This window comes from Podospora pseudocomata, chromosome 3 (genome assembly GCF_035222375.1).
Source record: "Podospora pseudocomata strain CBS 415.72m chromosome 3, whole genome shotgun sequence".
Lineage (NCBI taxonomy): Eukaryota > Fungi > Ascomycota > Sordariomycetes > Sordariales > Podosporaceae > Podospora > Podospora pseudocomata.
The window spans coordinates 1,263,465-1,287,633 of record NC_085887.1 but is presented as its reverse complement, the minus strand read 5'-3'; the positions used below and the strand labels follow the sequence as shown (position 1 = coordinate 1,287,633).

At 53.1% G+C, this 24,169-nt stretch overlaps 8 protein-coding genes across 8 annotated transcripts; 4 read left to right on the top strand and 4 right to left on the bottom strand.

The window, feature by feature from the left end:
- Nucleotides 1–633: 633 nt before the first annotated feature.
- Nucleotides 634–6,673, bottom strand: EGT1 (Ergothioneine biosynthesis protein 1; the record flags this gene model as incomplete). Its single annotated transcript, XM_062888654.1, has 10 exons — nt 6,306–6,673; nt 4,798–6,230; nt 3,755–4,747; nt 3,573–3,691; nt 3,269–3,507; nt 3,082–3,196; nt 2,905–3,011; nt 2,538–2,824; nt 1,453–2,146; nt 634–1,402 (listed from the first exon to the last, which is right to left on the bottom strand). Exons 8-10 carry the CDS (start codon nt 2,593–2,595, stop codon nt 634–636), a joined length of 1,521 nt encoding a protein of 506 aa, XP_062744553.1. The 5' UTR covers nt 2,596–2,824; nt 2,905–3,011; nt 3,082–3,196; nt 3,269–3,507; nt 3,573–3,691; nt 3,755–4,747; nt 4,798–6,230; nt 6,306–6,673.
- Nucleotides 6,674–7,031: 358 nt separating this feature from the next.
- On the top strand, nt 7,032–8,576 carry QC762_303550 (uncharacterized protein). Its single transcript, XM_062888653.1, has 5 exons — nt 7,032–7,308; nt 7,361–7,435; nt 7,496–7,542; nt 7,598–7,811; nt 7,865–8,576. The coding sequence occupies exons 1-5, from the start codon at nt 7,081–7,083 to the stop codon at nt 8,192–8,194; spliced, it is 894 nt and encodes a 297-aa protein (XP_062744552.1). The 5' UTR covers nt 7,032–7,080; the 3' UTR covers nt 8,195–8,576.
- Nucleotides 8,577–9,005: 429 nt separating this feature from the next.
- RBK1 (putative ribokinase) lies at nt 9,006–9,977 on the top strand (the record flags this gene model as incomplete). Its single annotated transcript, XM_062888652.1, has 1 exon — nt 9,006–9,977. One exon carries the CDS (start codon nt 9,006–9,008, stop codon nt 9,975–9,977), a length of 972 nt encoding a protein of 323 aa, XP_062744551.1.
- A 680-nt stretch (nt 9,978–10,657) lies between these two features.
- QC762_303530 (uncharacterized protein) lies at nt 10,658–14,182 on the bottom strand (the record flags this gene model as incomplete). The annotated part of the gene is made up of 3 exons (XM_062888651.1): nt 13,561–14,182; nt 11,620–13,502; nt 10,658–11,568 (listed from the first exon to the last, which is right to left on the bottom strand). Exons 1-3 carry the CDS (start codon nt 13,788–13,790, stop codon nt 10,658–10,660), a joined length of 3,024 nt encoding a protein of 1,007 aa, XP_062744550.1. The 5' UTR covers nt 13,791–14,182.
- Nucleotides 14,183–14,620: 438 nt separating this feature from the next.
- On the top strand, nt 14,621–18,648 carry QC762_303520 (uncharacterized protein; the record flags this gene model as incomplete). The annotated part of the gene is made up of 3 exons (XM_062888650.1): nt 14,621–16,743; nt 16,815–17,233; nt 17,693–18,648. Exons 2-3 carry the CDS (start codon nt 16,924–16,926, stop codon nt 18,646–18,648), a joined length of 1,266 nt encoding a protein of 421 aa, XP_062744549.1. The 5' UTR covers nt 14,621–16,743; nt 16,815–16,923.
- A 922-nt stretch (nt 18,649–19,570) lies between these two features.
- On the bottom strand, nt 19,571–20,466 carry HHF1_2 (Histone H4; the record flags this gene model as incomplete). The annotated part of the gene is made up of 5 exons (XM_062888649.1): nt 19,571–19,699; nt 19,755–19,817; nt 19,884–19,971; nt 20,225–20,240; nt 20,310–20,466. 5 exons carry the CDS (start codon nt 20,464–20,466, stop codon nt 19,571–19,573), a joined length of 453 nt encoding a protein of 150 aa, XP_062744548.1.
- Nucleotides 20,467–21,157: 691 nt separating this feature from the next.
- On the bottom strand, nt 21,158–23,607 carry SVF1 (putative cell survival pathways protein; the record flags this gene model as incomplete). The annotated part of the gene is made up of 5 exons (XM_062888648.1): nt 23,481–23,607; nt 22,466–23,429; nt 22,182–22,397; nt 21,320–22,121; nt 21,158–21,262 (listed from the first exon to the last, which is right to left on the bottom strand). The coding sequence occupies exons 2-5, from the start codon at nt 22,486–22,488 to the stop codon at nt 21,158–21,160; spliced, it is 1,146 nt and encodes a 381-aa protein (XP_062744547.1). The 5' UTR covers nt 22,489–23,429; nt 23,481–23,607.
- On the top strand, nt 22,830–23,825 carry MRPL19 (mitochondrial 54S ribosomal protein YmL19). Its single transcript, XM_062888647.1, has 2 exons — nt 22,830–23,167; nt 23,240–23,825. Exons 1-2 carry the CDS (start codon nt 23,027–23,029, stop codon nt 23,573–23,575), a joined length of 477 nt encoding a protein of 158 aa, XP_062744546.1. The 5' UTR covers nt 22,830–23,026; the 3' UTR covers nt 23,576–23,825.
- Nucleotides 23,826–24,169: the final 344 nt, after the last annotated feature.

Here is a 24,169-nt window from a genome sequence, read left to right as displayed (position 1 = left end):
GAGCGTCAAATCCAAATATATGATGTTTAAACGATATTGTGAAGGAAGACGGCTCTTCTCTCACACTTTGAGGGTCGGTCCCATCCCACTGCTTCGCCATTATTAGGAGATGCAGTTAGAACAGAGAGAGAACTCAATCATAATGTCCTACAGCAAGACAACTCGACTACTTAAGTACCTGAAACGATCTGATGATCCGAAACGAAATACCAGAAACCCAATACCATTCCTTAAAAGAGAGAGCTATAATGATAAAATAAAAATACTATTAAACAGCCCCCGGAGGCGGCATCTCAAAATGAAAAAAGTGCCTCGTGTTTTCTGGCTTTTGTATGTGTGTGAAAAACGACCGCGCTTTTCCAAATTCTCGTTTCTCTTTTGGGTTTTCCGACAACCGTAAAGAAGAAGAAAGAGTGGCGTCGATAAATAGATGAGAAAAGAATCCCCCGACCATAGAATGCTGGAAAGGGTGAGGCAGAAGAGATATCAGAAGTCTGAAACTGAGAGAGCATCCAGACTTAGATATCCCTCACCAACCTCGCCCCTACCCAAGCATAAGGGTAGTTTCTTTGGTACCAATTGACACTGCTCCTCGTTAGCCCCTCGTTCAACATGGGAGAAAAAAAAAAAAACTCACAAACTCCTCCTCCCCGCAATCCTCGGGTGCGTCGCCCAGCTCCCCCCAAGAACAACATTATGCTTCCCGTCAAAAAAATCAGCCGTATACCCTGGATACAACCCCATCGCCTCAAACCCCTCCCACTCCTCCAGCACAGAACTAGTCCACTCCCACACACCGCCCATCTCCGCCTGCCCAGCCAGTTTATTCCCCTTCCCCGTCACGGGTACAGGATGCCAGTTGTGCAAGCCGACATTTGCGTCTGAAAGGTCAATAAACAAATCAGTCTCCCCACCAGCATCAGAAGAAGCAGTCGTCGTAGTGGGGGTAGCAGGGGGAGAAATCTCCACCCCGTTGTTGCAGAGGTGACCATTCACGGCGGGAACTGTCTTTCCGAGTTGGTTTTCCACGTCCTTCTTCTTCTTGAGCTCTTCTGCGTATTGATAGATGCTGCGGGTTTCGAAAAAGGTGGGGATGCGTCCGCCCATGTAGGTGGCGCAGGAGGAGAGTTCGTCGTATGACGCAAAGACTGGCCAGTCGAGGGCGAGGGAGAGGGGGACGGGGCCGTAGATGGTGCGGACTGCTTTATTGTGGAGGAAGGATTCTGGGAGGGGGGAGGTGGTTCCGTTGGTGTGGTTGGATGGGGGGATTTCCACCCATGAGGCGGGGAGTTTGTTGCTCGAGGTGTTGTAGAGGTATTGAGCGTATTCTTCGTTGGTGATGGGGCGGCCTTGGGCTTGGAAGGAGTGGACTTTTACCCGGCGGACAGGTTTTTCGTTGTCCCTGTTTTTGTTAGGGGTGTTCATGTTGATGAAAGGGGGGGAAAAACCTACCAACCATACACATTATCAATGTCCGTCCCGTCCTCTGGATCATCCAACCCTATGGTGATCTCCTGCTCCGGAATATCAAACCACTCATTCACCACCCCCTCCCCCCTCGCCCTGGCCGCCAGCTTCTCCCAGTCCGGCGCCGGCACGTGCGACGGCGGCAGCGTCCTGTCGCTCTGCAGCATCATGTACAGCAGCGTCTCCAGGTGCATGAGCTCATGCTCGAAGCCCACCCAAACCGCCCGACCCACATGCCGCGGGATGCTTTCGGCACCGCTTGCATACATGCTCTGTACGCGAGCTCGCACCCGGTTTTGATAGGCCAGGACGTCCTCCACCGAGGGCCATTCGTCAGGTATTTCCGAGTGGGCATGGCACAACTCGGGGTTGTCGACATCAGGGTCGATCCCTCTCTCAAAAATCAGCGAGTACGTTTCCGGTTCCGTCAGCGGCTCCTTGGTCGTCTTGCTCAGCTGGATGTCGAGGAAGGTGGGGATGTGGCCGAGGTAGAAGATGCAGGCGTTGCGGAGCTTGATGGGCTTCTCAAGCAGCTCCTCGTGCGGCAGCATCTCACGTGTGACAACATCCCATGCCGCCCAAACCGCCTCCCAATCCGATATGGTGGGAAGGGCGCTGCGGGCGTAGACGGAAGGAATCAGGCTGAATGACATCTTTGACTTGGTGAGTAGATGAAGGCCTGCATATTGCTGCTGTTAGTCATTCTTGCTCTCTCTGTCTCCGTCTCTCTCCAAGTGAAATAAGACTATGTTAACAGCCTGGGTCCTTGGCTGGCCGTTGACCCCGCAGCCCAACACACACCCATCGGTAGACCATGGTGGCCAGTGGGGACGACCTCTTCCCGCAGCAAAGGGCACACACAATCGAGATGTGTTTCACGGCGCAGAAGCAAATCGTACGACTGGTCCCACGTGTCAAAAGGTCAAAACGTGGGGTAAAGCTTGGGTAAAATCATCGTTGACCGGCCTGTCAAGAGAGAGAGAGAGAGGGAAAGAACCGCGCAGAGCCCAGTTGCCGCCGGAAAATAGGGATATAGGTAATGTGTGTGAAAGGGAAGGCAGGTTGCTCACCATATTCTGTGCCGTGCATCCACTTCCCCATCTCGGTCATACCGGCCAGGTCCCACATCTTCCGTGTCTCCTCCGGAGACCACTTCAGGCTCTCCTCGACCTGGACTCGCTCGTGGGGCCGGATGACTTGGCCAAAAACGGTCGTGTCACGTACCGGTGAGTAGAAGGCTTGATGGCGCCCTCCCTCGGCGTCATGGACGTATTCACCAATCACCCTCCAGTCCCTTTCGTGGAAGGCAGCCTGTCCAAGGACCCTGTTGGCATGGCGAAGACCATTCAGAATGAACCTAGGTCCCCCGTCAGTTGCTCAAGTTCCCTTCATATATGCAGCTTGTCAAAAAAGGGGCGGGTGGTGAGCATGACGTACTCATGGGTGATGCCCTCCTTGTCTGTGTGTGATCCCACAAAACTACAAGTCAGCGTAATAATCACACTGCAGAGTGCGTGCGGTAGGACATACCATTGTAGGCGTGGCTGTTCAGGTATGCCGGTCAGCGAACCTTGAAATCGAATCTGCACGAAGGGGGAACTGGATGGAACATACTAGACTTTGGCCGGGTCGTTGCAAGCATCCAGCCCAATCAGCATGGTGTCACCATGGCTGAGGACATCGGAGAATGACTTGAGAAACGAGGCGGCCGCGCTTCGCTCGAAATTCCCTGGCGGAGTTGCGTTAGGTTCAGGTTCTCCCTGCTGCTCTCAAGTCGGGCACGAATGGGAGGGACACTCACCAATGCTTGACCCAAGACTCATTATGCACTTCCTTCTTGAAATATTGGATGGGTCCTTGAGCCACTCCCGCCCATCGTCGTACGTTCCAAACAGACCATGAGCTCGGACATGCTGATATGCGGGAAGCTGGGCAAGGGTACGCTCGAGCTCTTGCTTGGAGAGATCCAAAGCGTAGTAGTCAATGCTCTTGCCGGCGTCCTCGAAAGCTTGCAGAAGCAGATTCACTTTTCGAAGGTTTCTTTGGGACCAAAGGTCAGCATAACAACAGCCCCCACAACAAAACCGCGCTGCCATTGGACTCACCCACTGCCGAGTTCGATAACCATAGACCCTGAAGGAATGCTGCCGGCAATCTCTTTGGCCGACGACTCGAGCACTTGAATCTCATCGTTGGTCAGGTAGTACTCTTCCAAATACGTAATCTGGAATTCTGTCAGCAACTTCGCTCGCCCTTCACTCCTGACGACTCAACGAAAAAGACATGCCTTCTCAAACAACTGCAACCCTCTCTCGTCGTACAAGAGCAGTGTGGGAAGCTTTCTGGGCCCTTCCTTTGGACAGAACTGGGAGACAATGTCGGCCTTGAGGTTTGTCTCGACCTCGACACGGCGGATATCAATGATGTCAACCTTGGGATGACTGAACAGCTTGGGTTTTGTCTTGTCCTTGGCAGCAGCGGCGGCCTTGAGGCTAGCAAGTGCACCGTACGCCATGACGGTCAAATCTGGAGCACTACTAGGCATCGTGGAGAACTGAACCGTGTGATGGTGTGATGTTGCCAAACAATCGACGACGGATTGGCGCCAGAGGGAACTGGAATGAAGGTACTTATATAAGAGAGGATGGTGTATTCCGATCCAGATACCGGGTCGCCGAACAAAGAACGGGATCTAGCTTGGCGGCTCGCGAGGGGGTGAGGAAGGTACGGGGAGGTAGGTAGGTAGGTAGGTAAGCTGTACGGGTTACCGCCGAACCTATCCAAGAAAACGCTACCTTATAGTCATCTTGGAAAGTAAGGTAGGTACCTGGGGAGTATAGAGGTTAAAAATATCAAGGGGCAGAACACCGCATGTAGCGTGACCAGGGCGGGACTCATGACCAAGATGGCCCCAGAAGGGTGGACAGCAAGAAGCGTCCCTGGTGGATCGGCCCCTTCCATTGCCAATCAGAGCGTCAAGTGGACACCATGAAAAAGGTTCTGTTCGAGTCTGTATGGATGGGAAAGAGGTGCCGGGACTGGCGGGTGCTAGCCGGCCGCTAGTTCGCCTGTCTCTTGTTATGTCCCATGTATGTACCTGTTCCTATAGCTCGTACTTTGGATTCCAGAAGGAATGTTGCCTCTGTCGGGAGGGCTCAAGACGGAATCTTTTTGTCATGGAATGCAGGCCGGGCACCGCCTCATTCTGGGGAACGTGGGAGTTGGTGATGCAAGGGACAAATCACAAGACAGATGGTGTTGCGGGCCCCACGCCGGGCGACTGGAGCAGAGGTTAGCGTCTTCTTCTCGTGCATATGTCGTGTTCCTGACCGAATGCCGCCTTCTTGCCATGGGAGCGGGCAACGGGCGGGGGCGGGTGCGTGTATGTACAGCAGATGAAAATCCGGGGAACATGGCCATCGTCCAAGCAAGTGACAGGCGGGAGACGGGACGAGGTGTCTCACTCTCAGGGCGGGCGGTCAACAAGACAAGGTACAAAGTTGAATTAGTGCTCTGGAAATTCCATGTTTTCTTCCATGCCAAGCTTGGTAGGAACGAACGATCAGCTTGACAGGCACAGCCAAGTGTGGATTGGAGAGGAGCGATGGACCCGCAGAGCACTCGTCATCTTGACTCTACCTTACAACTCCTCTTCTCTTTGCCTCTGTCTCGGGTACCTGTAGCGGAAAAGACACGGATATGTCCCAATGGAGGAACGGATGATGAGGCCACATCCTCATTACATCTCATCTCATCTCAGATGTTGCGAGGGAAGGAATATGACGATGTAGACAGAGAGCCACACGCCACGATGAACCCCGTCGTTACCCCTCACCACCATCGGCAAACCCCGCCTTATACAACGCATCACAGCTCGCAGCTCGCAGCTCGCGTCCGGTAGCAGCTGGAGTTGAACGATCTCGAGGTCCTTCTGCTGAGTACTCGCATCTTTTTGCTGAGAAGGGTACAGCCAACATGGAGATGCATGGGCTCGTTGAAGCCCGATGGAGCAAAAGGGGTCACAACGCCGTCGATCACATCAGACATAACAAGGTCATAGAGTCCTTGCAGCAAGCATCTCGACGAAGTTCCCTTTCTCGACGCGAAAATTTCCGTCTTTTCTTTTCGCCCTTACGGCGGGGCAAATTTGAAACAATCCAGCGAGAGAAAAGACAACAATGACCAATCGTCGACGTCATCCCCATCCCCCATCAGCAACAGTCCCATTCGCGAATCGACAATCGGGCCAAGCCGGACTAGGCTCTGATTTGTCGGCCTTCCACCCGACCCGCAATGGTCCGGAACGGTGACCAGCCTCCCTCTCCCCTGCTCCAGACTCCCGGGGCCACCCCACGCCCAGACAACGCCGGGCCCGCCGGACCACACACCAAAAAGGCACGCTGCATGCCGACCACAGCAGCAACATCCACCGGACGAACAGCTCGGGATTCGTTTGGTGCGGGGAACCTGGTCTATCAACATTCAACACCAGTCATCGGCAAGAGTTCACTTGCCGACGGCTATCTACTGTAGCTGGTCTCGTCTCCAGAAACCAACATGTCGTCAAGTTTGTCGATCTGCCTGCCGGACAACCATTCTGTACCTGGACGACACAAAGTCGATGTCGAGTGTCGATCCGTCTAGTAGTGCCTTGCAGCACCCTCGTCGCCCTGGCAAAAGGTTCCTTATTGTTGACATCTCTCTCGGAAGAAAAGTAGTGCAACAAAGGTAACCCCAGCTGACGGGTTCGTAGAGTTTCATCTCTCTCGTAATCCGTACCACGATCAGCTGATGCTTAAGTTTTCGACCGCCGGTAGGACGGAAATCTAGCCCACTACATTGATATGATTTATCGATCTCAAGAGGATCTTCACATGGTCATGTGGCCACTGCTTGTTCTTCTTTCCGCACCGGCATCTAGAAAATGCGGCATAGCCTTATCCGATGCTTGGGTGAAGCTTCATTCCCGGAGCGAGGGGCCGAGCGCGATCCGGCATGGGGGCACACCGACTCGGGGGGAGGACATATGTCATCTCTTGGGACCCGAGGATATGGGTTTTTTCCTCACCGCCTGTCGTGCTTTCTTTTTTTTGATTTTTTGATTTTTTTGAGGAAGTATTTTCTGGGGTAAAAGTGGTCAAGTGATCATTGCGATGCTGTCCCAACAAATCGTTGATGCTGGAGAAGAAAGGGCGGGGAGTGAGACAGACCGTTGGCGATGTCGTGGCTGTCGATGGTTCTCTTCCCTCTTCAACTCTCTACCCTACGATACCTAGGTCACCTGACACCGCGTACACTCTCGCGCCGCGGGGTACTCTCGACACGACAGAAGCGTGCCAAGCCCCTCCAATGAATCCCATTGGGGAGGAAAGGATTCGAGTCCGAAGTCCGAAGTCAAGAATATTATGTACATTACTGGTGTCTGATGGAACGTTGTAACAGATAATCGGGGTCAAAGTTGGCCCGGTGGTTACGTGTGCTCGTGTGGGATGGATGTTGGTTCACAAAGGGCAAGGCAGCCGAGTAATTGATGGCAGCTTCCGATTTACCTACCTAGGTAGTCGAGAACCTCACAACTTCAATCCTGACTATCAACGTCCGAAACTGAACAAAATGGCGGACTCGGAACAGCAAATCAAGAAATACCGCGGCAACTGCCACTGCGGTGCCTTTGTCTTTGAGTTTGAAGCCCCCGAGATCAAGTCAGGTGTGATTTGCAACTGCAGTATTTGCTACAAGAAGGGGTATTTCGCTATTACTCCGGGGGTTGAGCTGAAGATTGTCAAGGATGGGGGGACTATCAAGCAGTATCAGTTTGGGGAGAAGAAGTGGAAGCATCAAGTGAGTCTCACTCATCATATACCACCGTCGCTCAACTAACAGACTTGTGTAGTTCTGCAGCAAATGCGGCACCGCAACCTACGGAACATCCGAGTTCTTCGACCCCCCGATGAACATGGGCATCAATGTGCGTTTTACACCAACATTCTCTTTACATCATCACCTCACTGACCATCATCCAACACAGGCCCGCTGCATCCAAAACCTCGACATCTGGGCCCTCCAAGAGCGACAGTATGCCCCCTTTCTCCCCCCTTCTCTCCCGCAAACAACTAACACCCCCTTCCAGCGTCGACAGCACAGCCCACCCACCCCCTTACACCCCCCCTACCCACCCCGGCCCTCTCCCCTCCCCTCAGTCAATCCCAGACAACCAAGGAACCCTCTACCACGGCTCCTGCCACTGCGGCGCCGTAACCGCCGCCCTCAAAGTCGACCACCCCTTCGAGAGCCAATCCTACAAAGGCATGCTAGCAGAGTGCAACTGCAGCCATTGTATCCGTGTAGGTCCCCCCCGTTCCCCCCTTGCCAACCCATCTGACAGCCCTCTGAACAGGGCGGCTACGTCTGGGCCTATCCAACAAAAGACCAGCTTGTCATTTCCGGGAGGGAAAACCTCACCTGGTATGGATTCAACCAAAAGATTGTCCGCAAAGGATCGTGTAAACACTGCGGGGTGTTGGTTCTTGCCGAGCCGGTGCCTATCCAGGAAGGGGAGGAGGTTTCAGAGGAGATGAGAAAGTTTAGGGAGGGGTTCAAGGATATTCGACCGGTTAATTTGAGGGTGGTGAATCAGGATGAGTTGGATGTGGAGGGGTTGAGACGGGGGGGGAGGGTGAGGCAGGTTAGGAGGGCGGGGGAGGGGGGGGAGTATGTGAATCCGTGAGCATCATAGAAGAGAGGGAAGGTGGTGGGTGAGATGTCGTTATGATGATGGCCGGTTGTGTTGTTTGCTTTTTGGGCTATGGGAAGGTGCGAATTTTGTGGGAGAGTACCTCATATGAGTATTGTGTGAATCTCAATCTTCAACAGATTTCGCCTTGAGATTTACGTTGGTGGTGAGAATCGCTCGGAAGGATATGCGTGTCACAACTGGTATCGAAGTGTGTATTCAAATATCAGAACGCTGCTATGGTCTCATGTCGACAAACATCAGCTTCGAAAACAAACATGAATGCGTCTAAAATTAAGTCCCTCTAATAGAATGGTTGGCGTTATCTCATCCGATGGATTTGGTCACAAGATCATGAGAGCTGGAGTATTGAGGCAGTGTTCAGGTGACCGCGTGTTCTCGGGTATCAGACCACTTATTTTCGAGAATGTAAACAGCTGCCCCTCATCCAACCTCTTGCTATCTGCTTTACACCTACAACTCGACAAAGCCCATCTCCAAGATCTCAAGTCCTATATTTGAGAGTCAACAAATCTTATTTTCCAAGGGAAGGAAAAATCAAGGTTTTCGCCGCCCTCCGATATCACCCATCTTAACTGCACAAGGCAGGTGCAAAAGACCTTACCCCACTTTAAACATCCCCTCTTATTTTCATCAACCATTCCATCCCTCATCATTCAACTCACTTGTAACTTTTACCCCAACAACCGCCAACATCACAAACCTCACCTTCAAACTTGATCAAACTCCCAGACCCAAAAAAACAAAAACAAACAAAACAAAAAACAGCCCCCAAACCATCAAAATGTCCTCCCAAATCCCCCACATAACAATCCTCGGCTCCCTCAACACCGACCTAGTAGCCTACGTCCCCCACCACCCCCTCCCAGGCGAAACCCTAACCGCAACCTCCTTCCTCACCTCCCCAGGCGGCAAAGGTTCCAACCAAGCCGTCGCCTGCGCCAAGCTCTCACGCCCCCGCGACCTCTCCTCCCCCTCCGCCCACGTCTCCATGGTCGGCGCCGTAGGCTCCGACTCCAACGGCGACCTTTTGTTGTCTAACCTCGCCACCCACGGGGTCGACTCCTCCCTGGTAACCAAACTCCCCAACAAGAAAACTGGCATCGCCATGATCGTCGTGGAGGCGGAAACAGGCCAAAACAGAATCATCATCTCCGGAGAGGCGAACCACCAAGTAGGGGAGGAGTACGTTACACAGGGGGGGTGGTTGGACAAGACCGATTTGTTGATCATGCAACTCGAAATTCCGATGGGGACTGTACTCGAAGCGGTGGAGGAGGCGAAGAGACGGGGGGTGGATGTTTTGCTCAATCCGGCGCCGGCGAAGATTCTGCCGGATGGGGTTTATGACGGGTTGAGGCATTTGATTGTGAATGAGACGGAGGCTGCCATTCTTGGGGGGGTTGAGGAAAAGGAGCTGGATACGCTGGAGGGGTTGGAGAGGGTTGGGAAAGGGTTCGTGGGGAAGGGGGTGGAGAATTTTATTGCTACGCTTGGGGGGAGGGGGGTGTTTTATTTGACCAAGGGGGGAAGGAGTGGGTTGATCGAGGCTGAGAAGGGGGTCAAGGTTGTTGATACTACTGGGGCGGGGGATACGTTTGTGGGGAGGTATGCGCTTGAGGCTGCGAGGGCGAGGAAGGAGGGGGGGGAGTTTGATGTTGGGGGGGCGGTGGGGAGGGCGAATAAGGCGGCGGCGGTGACGGTTACGAGGGAGGGGGCGGCGAGGAGCATTCCTTGGAGGGATGAGGTTGAGTAGATGTGAGGACGTGGAAGTGTGGTCAAGATAATCGGGGGTGTTTTACCGAGGTTGGAAAAATAGAGATGATTCTATGACAACTCAAAGCACAGCGGCGTTTCATCAGCAAGTGATCCGGAACGTGGAGCGAAGAGGCAGGAAGCAAAACCTCTCTTGTAGAGGTGGCATGTATATTTTATATGTAGTCTGCCTTGTAATGCTCATCCCACAAATTACCCAATCAACAGCCAAGCAAATGTCTGTAGCCAGTATAATATCTCCCCGTTGTGTGGTCCTGTAACCCCCTAGGTATTCTCGCGACCCTTGTCCCCAGTCCGAGATTCTAAAAACCCGTAAAACCCCCTCATAATGTTACATAAGAAACCGACACAGAAAACGAAGAGAAAACAGTTAAGGAAATATGTATACACAAAAGAAAACCCCCCCCAAAAAAGGAAAAAAAAAAAAAAAAAAAAACAAAAAAAAACCAAAAGAAAAAACCAAAAGAAAAAACCAAAAGAAAAAACCAAAAGAAAAAACCAAAAAAAAAAAAAAAAAAAAAAAACCAAAAAAAAAAAAAAAAAAAAAACGCCCCCTAAAAAATGCAAAATGGTATCTTTTTCCGCCGCGGCCAAGAGAACTCCTTCCCCCTTCCCCCTTCCCCCTTCCCCCTCACTATCTCACTTCCTCTCCCGATCCAATTATTCCCTCCCCCCATTCAACCCCTCACCCCCTTCCACTCTCCTCCTCTTACTCCCCCTCTTAACCACCACCTCCTCCCCCTCCAAAAAATGCCCCTTCTCAATCTGATGCTGCCTCAGGTTGTCCGGCCGGTTCTTGTACTGGCTCGTGCAGCCGGGGTACTTGCAGCTATAAATCTTGGGCGGCTCGCGGCTGTGCTTCAGCCTCTTGTGCTTGGCCATGCTGCCTTTGAACCACCTTGGGTGTCCCTTTGGCCGGTAGCCGCACTCGTCGCATTTGGAGTCGGCTTCGACGATTCGGTCGTCTGGTACCGGTTGCTGTTGGGGGGTTGGTTGTGGTTGTGGGGAGGAGGTGGCAAGGTTGAGGTAATCATCCATTGATTGTTGCTGCTGCTCTGGAGAAGAAGAAGAAGAAGAAGAAGAAGAAGAAGAAGAAGAAGAAGAAGAAGAAGAAGAAGAAGAAGAAAAGTTGTCGAGGTCGGGGAGGAGGTTCTCAATGTAAGTGATGCCTAGGCTGTGGTAGTCGCGTCGCCGGCGGGTTCCCAGGGCGGGGTCGTGGACGAGGTAGACTTCGTCGATGAGCTGGCGGGTTTGGGGGACGAAGAAGTCGTAGTACCGAGAGGAGGGGAGGGTGGTTTGGCCGGCGTGGAGGAGTTCGATTTCGAGTTTGCGGATGCTGGAAGTTTGCCCAGAGGTCAAGTTTCGGAATGTTTGTCTGAGCTTCTCTCGCAGGTCGGGGCTGTCATAGGTCCGGGTGAGTTTTTCTAGGATGGGTTTCACTGTTTGTAGGAGGGCCGGGTTCACCGCTCCGTTTTGGTGCGAGTCTTGGGTGTGTTTGACGAGGAGAGCCGCCGGGTCTTGCAGATCGTGGAGGTGGGAGTCGGACCCGAAGAGCATTTTCATTTCGAGTTCTAGCGACGTTAGCGGTTGGTTTTGTGACGAGAGACAGTAGGAAAGCTCACCATCAAGGAAATCCCAAGCAGCCGCACGAAACATATCTGGCGGCTGCGATCTCATCCCATGGTGGCCGACTGGCGATTTCCCCTTGGAATCTGGAAACATGCTGCCGACCGTATCCGGGCTTCTCTGGGCACCAGACGATGCTAGACCATCGGGCTTCCAGATGAAGTCGGCCAGTTGCTGGTAATCCGGACGGTCCTGCTCTGGCATCATGCCCATGAGCGGAAGAGACTGGAGATATAGTCCCCTCACACGTTTGTGCGTTCCCTCCTGATACGCAACCAAGGCAAACGCAAACACGAGATGCGCCAGGCACAGCGCGTCGTCCGCAGTCGATGGCTGAAATCCATCAAGGTACAAGCGCAAAGTCCGCAGCCCCCTCTCCGCTATCGTCTGAATCGACATGGACTTGAGCTGCCGCGCAAGTCGATTTCCCCGGATGTCCTGGATTTTGACCATCGATTGCACGACCTGCTCCTGCAGTACTTCCCAGGCTGAGTCGACCATCGACCTCGCTTCTGAGCAGCATGGATCGGGTTGCGAGACTTCCACCATCTCCCTGCTATCGTTGTCGGGCAGCTCGGCCACATTGCTTGCCATCGAGGGCCCTGGGGCGTGATCGAGATCGAGATCGAGTGTCATTGGGAGTTCATTCATCGCCAGGATAGGGTCTGGAACAATACCATCCATCATCGAGGAAACCGGAAAGTCCGCTGGCAACTCGGAGTAAAAGTTGTGCAGGAAATCCGGGCATCCATCGTAGTCGTAACCGGCGTCGCCAAAGGGATTTTCGAGCATGGCACCGTCGATGGGGGACGTCATATTTGTGTTCATGCCGTCCGGTGTCGACCAGGCCCCAGCGCTATAGTTCGAGATGGGAGAGACCAATGAGTTGGCATTGCTGTAAACAGTATCGTAAGAGTTGGTGGTCCCATGACTGTCCGTGGTAAGGTTGCTGAAGGTGCTATCGTAGCTGACGTTACTATCGTTGCTAACGTTGCTGGTCGTCGTGTCGGTGCTTGCCGTCGACCTTACCGAGGAGCTGGGCGACAGACCTTTACTTCGTGGAGCAGTAGATGTTGGTCGGGACACCGGTCGAGGAGGCGCCTGGTGACGGGCGTATGGATTATTTGTCGCTAGCTGGTGTGGCGGCCTGACGTAACCAAACTGCTGCATGCTGTCGTCCTGTAATGTTATCGGCATTTGTAATGGTATCTGGGGCATCGCCATGTCAAGCGTGTGGTCCCACTCCATGGTGCTGGCATCGAGCTCTGGGAGGCTTGGCGGTATGATGGGTTGGGGGACTAGCAGGTCTTGTGGATCAACCGTCGGATACTGCTGCTGCTGCTGCTGCGGCGGCGGCGGCGGTTGCTGTTGTGGCGCCATGGGGAGTTCGATCTCGTTGGAGTCGGCTTCTAGAATCTCGGTAAGGGGCAGTTCGGCGGCATTTCCAGGCAGTGGTGGACCTAGCGCCAGTCGAGAAATGGATTCGTAACTCGGTGGTGGTTGGTGTGTCCGCTCCTCGTCGATGGTAGAGCCCTGTTGACCCTTTTTTGATTTGTGGCCCAGGCCGTGGAAAAGCTTCTTGGCTATGGTGAGGACCTTCTTCGCCCGGGATGGATGGCCGAGACACTTCTTGCATCTGATATCGTCAAAGTGCTCCACCCTCATGTGGTTATAGCACCAGTATTCCCCCGAGGCAAGATATCTGCACCCTGCCAGATGCTTGAGCATTGATTCGTGATCGGTGAGCTTGTGGTTGCATTTGAGAAGGGGGCATTCCGTCCTCTTTTCCGGATGCTTCCTGAGAGACTCGTTGCGTTTCACGGCAGCCCAGACGATGAATCTGTGTCGGGCACAATCTTCTTGGGACGTCTCTTGGGATCTGGATAGGATTAGCACAACCGACTCTCGCTGATGGGTTTCCTTTAGGTAATACATACACGCAGGACAACATCGGTTGCTCATTCAAGTCCAGGTCAAGGTCTTGGTCAAAGTCAGTGAGCTTCTGGGAGAGGGGCGAGGTTGAAGTGAAGCTCGCCCCATCCCCACCGTCTGTCAACAGACGGCCATGGCGGAATAGGGGTGTTGAAGACCGGAATGTTGGGTGATTTGAGTTTGAGGACTGGAGAGAGTGGTCCTCCAGGAGGGAATAGGGTTTCTTGAGGTCCATTTTTGGTGGACCGTGATGCTGTAATGGCAACAACAAAAAGGTCGGGGTACTTTCAGAGAGAGCTTTCTCAAAGAGGGGCGATTTTTCTCTTCTGACCAACCGAACGGGACGACAGACGACAGGGCGAGTGAGAGCTAACGGCAAGCAACGAACAAGAGCATTCCGCCACCCATTTTAGTTTTATTTGGGATCTCGCCGTGCGCGCTGAACAATGCCAGTGGATGAAAGGCAGACTGGGCAGGGGCAGGTCGCGGAATAGCTCCTCTCAAGGTCCTAGCTGTCTGGCAGAGGCAGCAAAGCAGAAGCAGAAGCAGAAGCAGCGGATTAGGACTCGTAGGACTTGACCCATGCTATGCAGTCAAGAGGCGGCAGAGCGTGGTACCAAGGCCCGGTCGATGAGGATTGGCTGCCTCTTGGCCAACGCTGTTCAATGTCTGTCCAGCGCGCGGTGCTGTGATTGGACGTCAAGCTGACCCGATCGATGATTCCCGCTTCGAGTCCGTTCCTGAGTCCGGCAGATGGCATCAATGAATGATGTGCCCTGTTCTCTACGAAGTAGGTTCAGAGTGTGGAAAACTCATCACCGCTCTCTCCTGAACTACCTAAATATTCTGTGGCCGCTTGGCTTGGCACTATGGCATTCTATTGCCGTTTTCCGGTCACAACGGATCTGCCTCGTGTGTGTTGGGGCTTGCACGGCGGGCCAATCGTAAGCCCCCGTGGCTTGAACCCCGCGAGGCAGATTTTCCCAGATGCTGGCTCTTGGCGCTCCGTTAACACTGGCTAATGAGACCCGATGAGATCTTTGTGTTCTTGAGATGCCATCTGACGTTCGAACCTGACCGAGAGAAGATGGTGAGCTAAAGACATGATGGTTGGAAGACTTGGGACAGGGAACAGGAGTCAGGCAAGGCTGCGTGAGCCACACGAAAAAAAGAACTCGTGGTCCCGAGGCACCAACAGACGGTCCTGGAAGTCCTTCCTCGGAATCCAGGTTCTCCGTTATCTTCATCCTCGTAGCCTCTTCTCAGCTGAGGTCTTCACCGAACGAGACAAGGTTCCGGCGACACGATCGAGTTGGTTGCCGACCAGGCCGGGCGCTACCACCCCGGTGCCCATCCGTTCCGCTCTCTACAGCAGCCCGTCCCCGTTTCTCATCCCCCGGAGCGGCCGCCTCTACTCGAGGCCAAGGCTGGCACCTGTCTAACCAAAGCTTGGTACGCGGGGTGCTGGCAACGGGCTGCTGTATTGGTATTCTTGGGTCTCGAGCGATAAGAGTATTTCTTTTCACCCGTCCCCGCCGATGTCCAATTGTTTCATGCAAAGCAAACCTGGGGAACCTTGCTGGATTCTCTCGGTGCAACTCTTATTCTGAAGCAACTGGGAGCTCCCTGCTCACTGACGAACGGGGATTTTCTGCCTACATTGTTAGCGCCAACCACCCCGCGTTGTATATCAATATCACCTTCAACCTTGAACATGTGAAGAAAGATGCTGTTATCTTGTTGATCTCAACAGAGTTTTTTTCACGGCGGCTCCCGTCGTGATCATGAGAAGATGGTCCAAATATCAGACAATCTCGAGGCATCAGGGTCCATTCGCGTCTGAATGAAGACTGGTCCAGCAAAACGTAAGACACTGCCGAAAATGGATGCGAGCAATGCAGGAGCTGCAGCCTAGGTGTTTGAGATTCAAGCTTTTTGCTGGTCGAGGCGGCGATGGCGGGGCACGTTCCATTCACTTTCCTGTGGCAGCAACTCTCAAACATGGCCAGCAGCGTTTGGGTTATCCCTTCTTGCCTATACCGTCCATGTGTTTCTCTCATCGCCTCGCCAGAAATGGCAGCGAGCAGCTTCCTGTTCCTATTTTCTGGGAATAATCCCACGAATACAACCTGATGATATGGCCATCACGGCACTGTCCTGTTTCAAGTTGATGCTGGGTGTTGGATGTTGGGAGAAGCCCCCGCTTTCACAGCGTCGAGACCCGCTGTTTCCGAGCGGCATCCCCACCGCAAGGGTCCTGGCGCCGGCTGGTCTCAAACAGCGGCCGGCTTCTTTTTGGCACTCGGGAGGAATCATGGAACCATGGATCCTATCATGGTCTGTTCTCTTTCTCTGGATCGCCGGGTGAGGAGGAAGGATGATGAATCTATGGTTCTGTGCCGCTCATGATCTGCGTATTCTTTTGATCCTTTTGGACGGCTCAAACAGAGACAACATGCAAGTCAGCAAGTCTTGGATAAATCAACGTCCACTCGGCTATCTGCGATGGGCCATCTCGAAACAAGTTGAACAGCGCCAGAGGGGGTCCACTCGCACCATCGCAAGCACGAACTTGCATCATCGCATGTGCTCCCAGGAGAGCCAACCACGCCCGCGAGATGCTCTGAAGGAAGAGGGTGTGTGTGGTACCGCACAGCAAAGCCGCTCTGGTTGGCACACGCCGCGCGAGAAGGCCGCCGTCGAAGCCCCTAATCATGACGCCTCATTGGTCTGTATTTCATTCTTATCGACCTTATCAACTACCATCAGTCTGGACCCTTTTTGCACTCCCCCAATCCCAAACTCCCACCCCAGCCGTGTTTTTTTTTTTTTTCCCTCGCTTCGCCCACAGACTCTCCCCTTGGTTGGGACTCGGTCGTCCGTCGTCTGAGCACGGGGGGTCCTCCCCGGTCATGCTCATCGGTGCCGGGCCACAACTGTTAAAAAGAGGGAAAGGCCCTGTAGTTGCCGTGATCTCGACTGTCTCGGAAAGCTGGAGCTTCTTCCCCCTATCTCCTCTTTCCTGTCGTGAAAGCAAAGCCACCCCGTTGGAGGCGCTGGACGACTCCTCGAGTTTGGTACCGCTGATTCATGCCCGTCGATGCTTGCATCTATACCGTATTCTCTGTCGTCATTTTCATCTTCTCCCGTTGAAGGCGGTTGGCCCTTATCTTGCTTTTAATATCCAAGTCTGCCCCCCCCCCCTCCTCCCTCCTCCCCCCTCTCCCATCCTGTACGTCGTCTAATATCGATACCCAAGCTGCTGGTCTCGGGCAACCCCCAAAATGTGAGTCCCGGCCTTATTACACCTAATCCCATGCCACCCTCCTATCTACTATTTGCCTCTGCTTCAGCCCAGGCCATAGTGGATGTTTGATATAGTCCCAAGTCGCGGGAGGGGTGAAATCCACAGGGCCGGGCCCTGTATTAGCAAAACGCGGCTAACAATTTTTCTTTGTTTTATTTTCCCCCATTTCAGGCGCACTACTCCTCTTCATCACTGCCGTCCGCGGCCTTGTTTCTCAGACTCGATGAAATCCAGCACATACGGATACGCATACTCGGTCTATGACATGGACGGATCACCCCAGGCCGTCACCGAGCTCGACCTGAGCGCCTGCCACCCCAACTCCATTGTCGACAGGATTAATGCCATGCCCGCGTTGAAGACGAGTACTGGTGAGTCCATTTCTTTCTTATCTTTCTGTTGTCATTAGAGTCTACCTACCCCTCTATTGGGACCCCTCGGCCCAAGAAAAATTTCCCAATGTCAACATGCCCCGCTATTCAGGAGAGAGTTATGTCACCACTCTTCAAAAGACATATTTCATGTTGTCTTGTCTGGGGAAATAAATTGGTTTTCAGTTACATTCAATATCGCACCTCGTTTATCCTGTTTCTGGAGATTTGTCCCCCTTTCCCACCTTGACTTCTCACGCGACATATTACTGCCGTGGGAGAGAAAAATCTCCAAAGGGTGCGGGGCATCATTCAATCCCACCCACCAAGCCCCAACTGCCATATCCACCAGAAACATCACCGTTACATTTCCGATCCAGCCAAGATTTTTCACGTCGCTTAAACTCTTAACAAAACACCTTGATCAAAAACACCAAACTTACATTTTCATGTCAATAGCATTCTTCACCTTCCTCCGCGCCAACCTCGTCCTCCCCCACAGCGCCATGTCCTCCAACCCATCAACCCCCAACCTAGCACCCTCTTCTCTCCGAAGGTCACCACCAACCCCCCAATCCCATTCCCGCCCAGCAACGCCCATCCCAACCACCACCCTCGACGAAGAAGATGAGATCCCCCCCTTGACCCTCGAAGTCCTGACCTCCAAGCCCGACAAAACCGCGGCGTTGAAGCTCATCGCCGATAGCATCGCCCAACAAAGACAAACCGCCTCGAGCCATATAATCACCCACCCCCTCCCCCTCTCCTCCCTCATCGCCGCCTTGGCCATAACCTACCACTTCTTCCTCTCCTCATCCGACCTCGGAACAAAACTGATGATCCTTTCGTCATTGGTAACGACATACCTCCTTACCGTACGGTACCTCACCTCCCCATTCATCCGCCTCGCCGAAAGCATCACCCCTTCCTTTCTCGGGTCAGACTCTCCCGAAGATCAGGACACAGTTATTGCCTGCCGGTACGGGGGGGAGATTATTGGGGTCACGGTGTTGCATATTTCCCGTCCGGCGGGGCAGTCAGATCCCAATTTCAAGAGGCATAAGCAGAGGGGCAGTTTGAGTTCGTTCAAGGGGGGGAAGGGGGTGATCAGGGCTTGGACGGTCAAGTCGAGGTATAGAGGGAAGGGGGTGGGGGGGGATATGCTAAGGGAGGTGGTTAGGTTGACGAAAGAAAGATGTGGGAGGGATGGGGAGGTGGGGTTTGCGAGGGGGCATGCTAATGCGGGGTTGATTCCTGTGGGGGGGAAGGGGGAGGACAATAGACAGGGAGAAAGGGAGGAGGAGATGGTGTTGCCGGAGTGGTTGAACCGGGGGTGGTTGAGGAGGTCGGAAAGAAAGGCGGCGCAGGCGCTGGAGAGAGTGGTGAGTGAGTTTGGGAATGGGAAGAGGAGATGAATCTGACGAGCTTGGGAAGAGAGGGAGGGGATAGAGACGGTGGAAAAAGGGTTTTCATTTTTATTTGTTGGGTTTGATACCATGGGCTGGGCGGTAACTACACAATCGCTTTTTTACACACGGCAAATTGCTTCTTGGATACTGGGTTTGGGGCAACGGCGTTCTGTTTCTGGCCATCTACTTTTTTTTGGGTGGGGGGGGTGGGAGGGAATCTGCGATACCACAACAACAACAACAACAATAACAACTCATCCGATCTCTTATCACATTTCTGGCGGGTTGGTCTGGCCGTTTTGGTGATGATTTTTGACGAATCTCTTTTGCCATTACAACAGGAACAACAACAACAACAACCAATCGTTATTCATTCAAGAGATACCACATAGACTTTCGCTAAAGAGTCCTAGATTAATATTATCTATACCTGATTTATCACATTTGCTTTTCATGGTTGTGTGTGTGTGTATAGAGTGGAATGTTTGTCTTGTGGTGATAAGTCTGAAAAGGGGGCTGACATCAATCCGGTTGGGTTGCGAAGTCAACAAATCCTCCCGAGACACCCGCTCACATCACAAACCCAGCAGTGAGGTTCAATAAGGTACCAACTTTGAATTCCCCTAAAACAATTGCAACCCTTGAAGACTCGGTGTACACACACCTGCCGGCCCATCCCATCCCAAATAGTATGTGCCCCGTGACCAACATGTTTATCCACAATGACAAGAACCAATGGTTTGCCAATTGCCTCCAGAATCCGTTGTAGTTTGAAATGCCCGCGGCAAAAGAAATAAACCGAGTAAAAAATCCCCGCAACAGCCCATCCTCCCAAAACGCCAACCTTGTGTTCCGTCCATATCCCACACCCCCAAAACGCCGTTGACAGAATAACTAGGAAAGTTTTCCGACAGACGAATTTATGACCTTAGTCTTCATCCATATCCTGCGACGCGCCCGCAATCGCCTTTCTCTTCATTCCCGTCATAGGGGCAGTATAAGTCTCGGGATCAAAACCATAGATCGGACGACCGATACGGCGGAGGGCAAAGATGACCTATCTCTCTGTCAGTTGGATCAATGGAGGTTGGGGCGGGGTGGTGGGGACTAACATCCTCGACCGTGACGGTCTTCGCACCGCGATACTCGGTATAAGTAGTGATATCCTTCAGGATCTATCAACATATTAGTCCTGTCAAAGAAGGGAGGAGATTGGGTGGTGGTGGTGGGCAAAAACATACCACTGAAAGCCTATCCTTGAGAACCTTACGGACCTCCTCGTAGATCATCCCCGAGATACGCTTAACGCCCCCGCGGCGGGCGAGACGACTGGATGATGTATATATTAGCAGGTAGATTCTTCGGTCTGATGTTTTGGTGGTGGTGGTCGGTCGGGTAGGGGGGAAGCAAGTCGCTCGGAACGAAAAGTCGCAAAGCAACATATCCGCCATCCCAGCTTGTGATCCCATGGTTCGTGTGTTCTTGACAAGTCGCATCCCCAACTCTCACAAACCAACTGGACTCGCGACTCACCACCTTCCCCCCCCGCCCAAAAACAACAACATCAACAACAAAAACATACCGAATCGCAGGTTTAGCTATCCCCCCAAAATAATTAGCATTTCATTCATCCCCAACCCCCCATCATCATCAATGATAAAACTCACTAATCCCCTGAATCGTGTCCTTCAAAATCCTCCTATGCCTCTTGGCCCCCACCTTCCCCTTCCCAACCCCGAGCGGCGCCTTCCCCCCAACACTCCTCATCACCGCCTTGGCCCTCGACGAGGAGGGACCACCTCTGGCCGGCAAAGTAGGCGGCATTGTCTTTGCGACTTCTTGTAGAAATTGAAACTGAAATAGTAAACAAACAACACTCAGTAGATATCGACAAAACAGGTCATGGCGCGCAACAATTGAACTGGAACGGTAGGTGAGGGTGGTGAGTTAAACAACAAGGAAAGGTAGGTAAGTCGGGGAATGAAGTGAGTGAGTGGCGAACAACGCTTGAAATCAAGCATAACTCGTCCCTATTCGCCCGTTCGCCTCACTAACAGGAGCCCCGGGCAAAGTCGCTGGGTGGCTGTTAAGGCTACTGCCTAAAAATAAAGCTGAGAATATTAGTATTTTAATACATTTATCAACAATGCAAACGGATGGTAATAAATATATATGAAAAAGCAAACGGAACAATTGGTCTTAAGAGCACAATGAACTGTAGAAAACCTAAACAACAAGAATCAATAATATTAAACCGAGCCCCATATCATCACCACCAACCCCCCATCTACGGCTCTATGTGTTCGTGAGAGATCTCCCCCTTTCCTGCTCCAACATCATTATTCGACCCCCCATCGCTATTCCCTTCAGGGGGATGTAATTGTTTATATACTTTCGTGGCTTTGTCTTGAGAACCCTCTCTCTGCTCATCAGACACACCTCGAAACGCCAACTCCAGATGTCTATAACTCAACTTCCCGTCGTAATTCCAAACAAGTTGACTTGTTAAAAAAAATCACTCGGAAATAAAGGTGGACTCGGCAAAGACGGTGCCCTGCTCGCTGACTTCTTGGCCGTCGACCTTGATCTTGAGAGTGAGTTTTTGTTGTTGGGGGTAGTACTACGTTTCATGTTAGCACTTGACCTGTAAAACGACCACTGCGACAACAAGACGTACCTGGTAGATATAAGGCTTTGTTCCGGCAGCGCTCGAAACAATCTGCTTGACAAATCCAGGCACCTCGGCCATGACGTCTATCCTGTCGAGCCTCTTCTCCAAAGCACCCTCCAACGAAGCCTCGACCGGCTTGCCATCCTTGGTCGTTCCCGTCCAAGTGTACTTGATGGTCTCGGGCTCGGGCCACCCGTTTTCCCCGTCGCTCTTCGACTTGGTGTGAGTAACTGTGCTCTTGCAGTTGGCCATGACGATCTCCCCATCCTTGACAATACCACCAATCGTCACCTCGGTCGAGCCGTAGGAAGGAGGAGTGGTAAAATTCATCACCACAGCCGTGTAAGTGGGACCCTGGAAGTCGACAAAGTTCCACTTGGCCGCCGCGTGGTGAGGCTTCATGCCCTGGAGAGCCATGATGTACGTGGCCTTGCCCTTGAAATCGACCGGCCCCTCCTTGGTGCTGATAGTGCCCTCGGCTGTGCAGCGTGGCCAGAAAGCATGGCGCATGGTGCCCCATGGGTTCTTGAGATCGGTGCCAAACAGCGTCTTGCCCGTCTTGCCGACCTGGAAGCCGGGACCGGCCCGCTTGATGGTCAAGTTGACGATGGCCCGGTCGTCGTTCATCGACTTGATTGTGTAGGTGGTTCCGTCCTCGGAGAGCTCGACGGCGCAGTCGTCGGCGAAGAAGCTACTCTTGTCCTCGCTGAAGTCGGGGTTGGTGAGCTGGGTCGAGCACCAGAGGTGGGGCTTCGAGGAATCGAGGCTAAAGAGCTTGCAGTTGAACTGGCAGGTCGTGTGGATGCCCCTGCATGATGCAGCGTGTCAGCGTGTGCGCAGAGGGGTCGCTCTCACATATGAAGCTTACGCCACGTTACTATAGATGACTTGGGCAAACCCCAGCTGACCGTTGTCAGCCATGAGGTAGAAGCTCTGGGTCTCGACGCTGGTCGAGGTCATGGCCTGCCATTTCAGGTCATCGCGGGTGAGCTCGGTATAGGGGGTGGTCTCGGCCTCGACGGCAACGGACTGGATTGCCTCAGGGCCATAGATGGGCTCCTTGGTGCCGGCGACGTTGGCGAGCCTAAGGGAGAAAAAAAGGGGTGTCAGTCGACCAATACAACAACAGTCCGTCCATGGAGAGGTTCTTACTGCTGCTGCGCCCACTTGAACATGTTTGCGGTTTGTTTGCGAAGGAAGGGGTGAAAAGATGCCGTTGCGATAATAATCGTCAGAACCGTGCTTTGGGTCGAAATGGAGAGAAAGTGAAAAGAGCAAGGTCTGAAGCCGTTCACCGCCGTCAAAAGAGATCCTCGAATAAAAGATGGAAAGAGGAGGGGCTAATCTCCTATCCGCTGTATTCGGTGGCACGCTATCATCCACTGGACGTCACTGCTCCTCCGCCCCAACGCACGGGTCCCTTTAAAACAGGGGTTCTCTCTGAAAAAGCCCCACTACGCCGCGCATCCAGAAGTCTGACTTGTGGCTGAAACCGCTCCTGGAAGTTCCAAGAACGGGCACATCGGCTGTGGCTGAAGCGGTGCAACCGCCCACCCGAAATTTTTGGTCTGGAGCAGCTCAGCGCCGCTCGCGAGAACCTCACCACCCCAGCTCCGGAGCTGTTAACCCACACCTTTTCGCGACGCCATTGCACCCCCGGACCGAGTCACCGATTATTTCCCTCCCGAACAACCGTCGATACCGAGCCTCACAATGTCCAAGGCAGCGGCAGGTGGTGCCAAGGGCCTCGAGCAGGTCGTCAAAATCATTGTCGGCGCCGGCCAAGCCAGTCCTAGTCCTCCCGTCGGTCCTGCCCTCGGTTCCAAGGGTATCAAGTCGATGGATTTCTGCAAGGTCGGTCAAAATCAAGAGGGAGGAGGAAGGGGGAGCTCGGCATCGAAATGTTGACATAAGGGGGATATGTAGGAGTTTAATGCGAGGACGACACACATCAACGTCGGAACGCCATTGCCCGTCCGAGTCACCGTCCGGCCCGACAGAACCTTCCACTTCGAGATCAGGACGCCTCAAACATCATGGCTGTTGCTCAATGCGGCCGACGTCCCGATTGGAAAGAAGGGCAAGAGGAAAGGTGCCCAGAAGCCAGGCCACGAGACTGTTGGGTCGGTTAGTCTCAAGCATGTCTATGAGATTGCAAAGATCAAGCAGTCAGAGCCCCGGTTGTCCGGTCTGTCATTAGAAGGCATTTGCAGATCGATTGTCTGGCAAGCCAGGGGGATGGGCATCTCTGTGGTTGCTTAGAGGGGTCAGAGGACAGGCTGGGTTTGGGGGCGTTACGGTTGTTTGCAAAACATCTTGATATCCGACAAGAGACGGGAATAGCCATAGCATTGTAGCTGTGGTTTTGTATATATATCACCATGTACCACCAGTTGTATGATTTCAAGAGGTACCATGTGCTGATAGTGGGAGCACGGGTGGGTGTGCAGCTTCCCCACTTATATCTTTGCCTCGTAGGTACCTTGATAGATTCGCCCGAGCTTTTGATCACAAACTTGAGACAAAACCCAGATCTCGTGGAACTTGGCCGTTAGAGACAAGACGGGATGAGCGCTGCGAGACGTGTTTCCGGTGGTTCTTGGTGTCGCGCGCCGGTCTCCGGGTTCTGTGGACAGCGGACAGCGGAGACAAGGCTGGGACGGAGGCCGGGGTGTCGTTGTTGTCCGTGAACATGTCACTGAAGGACAAGATTCGCGTGCCGAGCCCCGACCGAACCGACTCTCAGAATCATGCATCTCAACCACCATGCGACTCACACGTGTTCGAGCTCGTTGGCTGCTTGTTGTTGGCAGTTTCCAGCTTCTGCTTGGAAAGAGAAGAAACATTGGATCCGAT